This window comes from Micrasema longulum, unplaced genomic scaffold (genome assembly GCF_059751315.1).
Source record: "Micrasema longulum isolate JH-2025_06_02 unplaced genomic scaffold, ASM5975131v1 h1tg003017l, whole genome shotgun sequence".
Classification (NCBI taxonomy): domain Eukaryota; kingdom Metazoa; phylum Arthropoda; class Insecta; order Trichoptera; family Brachycentridae; genus Micrasema; species Micrasema longulum.
In genome coordinates, this window is record NW_028280125.1 from 83,523 (window position 1) to 90,192 (window position 6,670).

A 6,670-nucleotide genomic window follows, 5' to 3' on the forward strand; every position below is an offset into this window, starting at 1 on the left:
TTCTTTATTATTATTATTATTATGTTTTTTTCATAATTACGGAAGTGTCGTGATAACTTGACCTTGATGAAAATATAAACAGAGTTGAGAATGATTAATGCTACACAGTGTGTAAGCTATCACTTAAACCAGATAGTCATAAGCCTGCTAAATAAAAGGACTTCCATATTCTTTTTTCAAAGACATTCTCCATCTCCGTCAAAATATTTTCCGATTTGTAAATTTTACTGTAAGTTTCTTTTTTCTGTTAAAGAGGCACTATCAGGTTTTGGTGGGTTTTTTCTGTTAGTGCCTGTTTCAATTTATCTTGAAATTTTGTTAGTTAAGTTATATGTTTATTATTTCAATTATTATTTGATATTATTCTTGTACGTATATTTTTGTTGTCTATTGTTTGTATTTATATTTTTATTCCTTTCTGTTTGTGATGTTCTTATGTTTATTGTAAATTAATGTAACTTGTTTTTGGCCGATTTTATCATGTTTTGGTAGAAGGCCCTAATAACGGAAAAAAAAACTTTTTTGTTTTGAAAACTAAATAAAATTTTCTATTTGAAATGACAGAGATTTACTTTTAACCCCGATTTTGGAAAATGTGTGTAAATAAGTCAATTTATTACTCGATACTGGCAACTCCAGAACCATTTCTTTCCGGTTAACAATCTGCAAAGATGGTTGGTGTTCGATTTTTATTAAATTTATCTAGTTTTATCACCGTCATCCTTTCTCTAATTGATATCAGTTCTACAAAACTAATCGTGGTGTTGTGAAATTTACCCGATTAAAAAATAATGACCTGTCAGTTATGTGAATTTAAAGTTTGTTGGTTATAGTCATGTGTCAAAATGTTGTTTTCTTCTAGGGTCGTGTCAGGACGAAGACTATCAAGAAGAATTCAAAGATCATTATCGAGAAGTATTATTCTCGATTGACCCTCGATTTTGACACGAATAAGAGGATATGTGAGGAAATCGCTAATATTCCCACCAAGCCCCTAAGAAACAAGATTGCCGGGTGAGTTCAAAACTTTAGTTGCACTGTAATTAATATTAATTAAGTTAACTTTTACTAAACGCATCACTCATTAGTTGTTTAGTCGTAAACCAAGACGACTGTCACCGAATATATTAACATATGTTGATATTGGATGTTTACCTAACTGTTTTGACGAGTCGTAAACTTAACAATAGCGTTTAATGCTTTAGTTGCTTTTGTAAATTAATAATCTTAGTGTTTTTCACCTGGAATGTCATCTGGAAATCATCAGTTTCGATACTCAGGTTTTATAAGACGTTCACAGTTATGAGTTCCTTAGTCATATTGCTTCAGTTTGCTTTCAGAATTTCTCTAAGAACTTATACTTACGTTAAAAACTAAGTAAAATGTGTTCTTTATGACAAGTAATAATCTGTATTATAGTACCTCGATAAAATACCTAAATAATAATATATAACCCATATCCTCTTAATGGTTAACTTAACTAACCACAGTGATCTGTCAATACTTTATTTACTAATATACTTCAAGACCTCAAAAGATGTGCCTAGTTTCGAACATCATTTTCAATTCATGGTCTTGACGGGTGTTTTAATATACAAGTTTTATTTTCAACTTAACGCGTTGATCACAACTAAAGTGCTTTTAAAAATCACGTCATAATTTCCCAGAGAGATTATTTACTCAAATATCAAAGAATTTGTTCATCAAATGTGCATACAGAGTTACCCAAAATAACTTTTATCTATTATTTTTATTTGTAAAATTGACAATATTAATTTTTAAATACCTGAGTTTTAGTCGATTGGTTTCAGCTTAACCACATCAGATAATTAATTTATTTTTAGAAAAAACCCTTTTTCCTTATTTCCCATCTGTCTTCTATCTCTCCGTGATTGTAGAACTTTGACTGATGTGTGAAAATTGCGACGTTGACTTTTACTTTGATCTTGAAAAGTTTATATAAAAGCTTCCAGGTTTGAAATAAATAATATAACTAACTAACTAACCCAATTATCAAATTATATACTTTTGTATTCATCAAGTTGTGACATTGTTTCAAATAAAAAAAATGCTCATGTAGTTGAAGAAAATCACATGTGTCGTTCTACAATCATGACAATCTGTTCTAAAGATAGGTTAGTAAACTCGGAATCATCTAAACGTGTATTGTTTATTCTTCTAATTTAAGTCAGTGGTATTTTTTTTATTTGTTAATATACTGTCAAACTAAGCCAATTAAAAAAAATATTGTTTTATGTATCGTATTATCAGCGCTATGATTTTTTAAAGTTTTGAAATTACTCCGCATGTGATGTCACTAGTTCTCATAGGAGAGTTGATTGATTTTGTAAAAAATCATGATTCTTCGTGTAATGTGAAGAGTTAAGCGAAATATGGGGACAACACTTGAGATATCAGATACTTAATATAATGTAAAAAACAAACAAATTACAGTCGAACTGGGGGAAGACGGAACCGACTGAATTTTCTCATTATAAGCATTACTCGTTATATCAGATAAAGGTTTTTAAATCCAATCGCCATTGTATATTGTTACTATTGATAATTATAATTATTGCTTGCAAACATACCAGTTTCTAAATTTCAAATTCAGATAAATAAACATATGTATTTTTTCACAATGTGATATAAGGATAGAGAAAACATATTTAGCGCCACATTCTATTTTACAAATAATTGCTACTTTTTCGCAAATTTAAACACTTCTGCTTGTTAGTAGTCATGTTTATAATTCAAGGGTTAGGTTTTAACTTATCTGACATCACCTATTCGTAATGTTCATTATGCATTAATCATAGAACATCTTTAAAAAACATTGTAAAAACCCCCGAAACGAGGATGTCATTCATAAACTACAAAAAAAGTGGTAAATTGTAATGAGGTGCCAAGCCTGTGCTTACCAAGTTCACAAAGCTTGGATTTTTTACACGCAATTCCATCCATATGTGTGATACTTTGTCAATGTTGTCGGCCAAAACACCACTTAGGTACTTGGACACTTGTATAGTACCATAAATGTAAACCGATAAAGCCCAGTGGCATCGGGTAATAAGTTAGTCCCCCATTTGTATTTTATTACTTAGGTTCTTATTTCGACAATGATGTTTTTAAACAATTAAAGAGTTTTCGCTCAGCTGTTGACAATATTTTCGTTTGGTAGAGAAGATGCTCATTATAAAAGTGAATAAATGTATGGAGAAAACTACAAACTAAAATGTCAACTAATGTTTCCTCGTTAAATCCGATATCTCACTATTTCCGCGATCGTTAAAACTATGTTTGACTGTATATGAATAATAAAAAAATAAAATATTTGCCACGAGAATTTTTTGTTTTGTTGTTTTTTTGTTTTTTTCATTTCTTATAATGATATTATTTCTATGTAATTGATATCTACATTATGACTACTGAAAAATATGACAGATCGAGGGTGCTTATTCCATTGCAAATTTTTGACATATAAGCTGTCATGGCCTCCAGATAACGACACCCCTTTTATTAAGCTTACATTTCTGGACACATTAAGACGGCCGTCTTATTACACCTACCGCATCGCGGTATATTACAGCCGCTAGATAATGGCACTGCTTTCCTAGGAAACAATAGCTTAAGTGGCGAAATTATCTCCGCTCAATTTCCGTTTTTGTATGTTTTTTTTTATCTGGAAGTATCCATCGGGTCCAAAGCTCTTGTTCAGGGTTCTGGTTCTATTTCGTATGCACAGCTTTATTCTTCAACCACCTGGACACAGACATAATATATTAAGTCTTGTATCATATGTACATGAATATGTAGATTGTTACACTTTCATAACAAACTAAATTAATTTATTAGTAACTAAAACTACTTATGTGAATGTTGAGAATTTAAATAATGATGATTTCAATTTACATGGTTTCGCAATTATCATATTGTTTCTGACGACAAACCTTGGCAGACTGAGTTCTCATTGTGAACTGATTATAATCTCAGTAATTTAAGCTGATAATTAAAATGTATCTTGTTTTTAGCTTCGTCACGCATTTGATGAGGCGTCTTCGCCACTCCCAAGTTAGAGGAATCTCCGTGAAGCTTCAGGAAGAAGAACGTGAGCGTCGTGACAACTATGTTCCCGAAGTTTCCGCTCTGGAGCATGACATTATTGAAGTGGATCCTGACACCAAGGAGATGTTGAAGATGCTAGACTTCAACAACATCACCGGCCTTCAGTTGACCCAACCCGTCACCCAATCCTTCAATAGGAGGACTTAACTTTATTTTATAATTTACCAGTATGTTTTGATTAAAAAATTCATGCTGCATTTATTGTGTTTCATTATACAATCACACCATTTATTTATACTGCATGTTTACGTTTAAGTATTGTAACCGACCCGTTACAGGGGGGGATGGCGGCTTCGTCTCCCTGATTCCACTCAATCGGCCCACCCGGCGTAAATGGGGGGCCTGAGCCCGGCGCACCGAGAAAGCACTGACCGCTAAGTCAACCTCAGTAGCCCTGAAAAGGGCTTTCCAAAAGGGTCCTGTTGGTGTGAAGAGGCGAGCGCAGTCACGGTGGAAGGCAGCAGCGAAGCACGAAGTCTAGTGGGAAGCGGAGGGCGAGGAGGCGGAGAGTAAAACACGATACAACTGTCTTGAGTGAACTGACATTTATTTTAAGTCTACACATTATAAAGCGCCCGCGGCACACTGCCTGCCACTTAAACCAGCCAATGACCAGTCATAAGCCCTGTAAATGCCTAGACTTCCATATTCCCTTCTCATTTTTTTTTCCCTCTGTTGAAATAAATTTAAATATGAACAACTCCCTAGGGAGGAAATCCAGCCAGTCTGCAAGCATTTGGACATAATCAAACATTGCCATCTTATTCCCTTTAAATTGTTTCAATGGATGAGATTTTGAAAAAAAATGTCCGATAAATCCAATGAATGGCTTTCAAAACATAAAAATAAAAACTTATTGGATTTTTATACATGCTAACTTTGAAACTAAACCTCTGAGGATTTTATCAGTTGATAAAATTTGAAAAATGACAACTGCATTCTTAATTGTTTTCTCAAATTTTGTTATTTAACGGGTTTTAATTGTATTGTCATTCACTTTCACTGGGCACTGAATTGGTACACTGGTCAGTGTATCTAGATCATTTTCTTTTTTGCATGAAGCTAAGATGATCGGTTTTACGCTTCAGGTACCAGTCCAGATACTATAAAATATTCTAAGTGTAAAAATGCCTTTTTAAATAAATATTTCACGCCAACCATGTCTGGAATCAAACCCGAGACCTCTTACATGGTAGGCAAACGCGCTAACCACTACACCACAAGGCTGACATAATTTTAATAGTATACTGACGATTTATGTTATGTTCCTAATTACAATAGTTTGCATCTAAATAATATATCTACATCACATACATTAAAATTTATATATACAGTAGAACTCCGTTTATCCAAACTCCGGTCATATGGATCACCAAATACCCAGATCATTGTCAGGAAATGAAAAATAAAGAACATTTATATTTAATTGTGCAATTAACTTCGCTGGTAAGTTTTTAATGTGATTCCAATTCACTGTACTATTTCAAAAGCAATCAAATTTGGCACTCATTTGTCCGGGTAATTGGAGGTTAACTGTACTCCAATAATTATGGTAATAATATATGCACAAAACATATGTACTCTACAGATATTGAGCCGAGAGAAAAGCCACTGTCGCAAACTATTGGGCACCTCTACATGGGCCAGCTTATTACATAAATTGCTCTGAATCTCATTTGATGAAATATTAAAAATATTTTAGGAGTAGAAAGGGACTAACACTCTGTACTTCGAGCATATTATGTTTAAAATCAAGAATTATTTTTACTGCGATTGACTTGCATTTGCAATCTCCTCAACTGTTTTATACATTTTTTTATTGTTATTAGTTTTTTTGCTGAGGTTAAATTTTTCATTAAGATCACTGTTCTAATTAGCATTTAGTAAAGCAGATTGAGAGCAAGGATGTTAAGCCCTCAACAAAAACGTACCTAAATAGACCTACGCTATTTTGTATATTATCAATATAACATACTTAGATGTATTGTAGGCACCCTATTCCCTAAATTATTCCTAGGCATACTTCTAGATAGAACTGTAGGGAGTGATTCTGGAGAAAAATATTGATTAAAGTTTTTTTTTTTTTTATTGGAATTCCGATGAAGCGTAAACAAACGAAATAAGTAGGACTTTGTGTAATCATTTCAGGAAGCATTTCAAAATAATACAATGTAGATTTATTGGAACAAGAAAAATTTACAACTTTTAAAAAAGGCATTTTTTTAAATGCAAGAAAAAAAAGGTGAAGGTAAAAAGTGCATTGAATCTTTTTAGACCTATTGTATTTTTCAAACCATAAGGCACTCTTTTACTCTTAGAAATTGGGGTGCATCTTATAGTCCCCAAAATACCGCAAGACTTTATACCATAACAAATTATAAAGTAAACTTACTAAATGAAATAATAGACACCAAAATGGCATGTATCAGGAGCTATCAGACAAATAGAACACAAATGGTGCAAGTAAATTAAATCTCGAGTCACCAATTACCAATCACATTTGGAGTCCCTCAAAGCAGTGTTTTGGGAACAATTATTTTCCCGC

General features: G+C 32.7%; 1 protein-coding gene across 1 annotated transcript; it reads left to right on the forward strand.

Annotated features, from left to right (window-relative positions):
* The first annotated feature begins 646 nt into the window (after positions 1 to 646).
* Positions 647 to 4,322, forward strand: RpS17 (ribosomal protein S17). Its single transcript, XM_088241687.1, has 3 exons — positions 647 to 674; positions 863 to 1,014; positions 4,032 to 4,322. Exons 1-3 carry the CDS (start codon positions 672 to 674, stop codon positions 4,270 to 4,272), a joined length of 396 nt encoding a protein of 131 aa, XP_088097813.1. The 5' UTR covers positions 647 to 671; the 3' UTR covers positions 4,273 to 4,322.
* Positions 4,323 to 6,670: the final 2,348 nt, after the last annotated feature.

What these genes read in the sequence shown, in the direction of transcription:
- RpS17 (XM_088241687.1), top strand. An exon ending in CTAAGAAACAAGATTGCCGG is followed by an intron (nt 1,015 to 4,031) that starts GTGAGTTCAAAA and finishes TCTTGTTTTTAG; the next exon opens with CTTCGTCACGCATTTGATGA.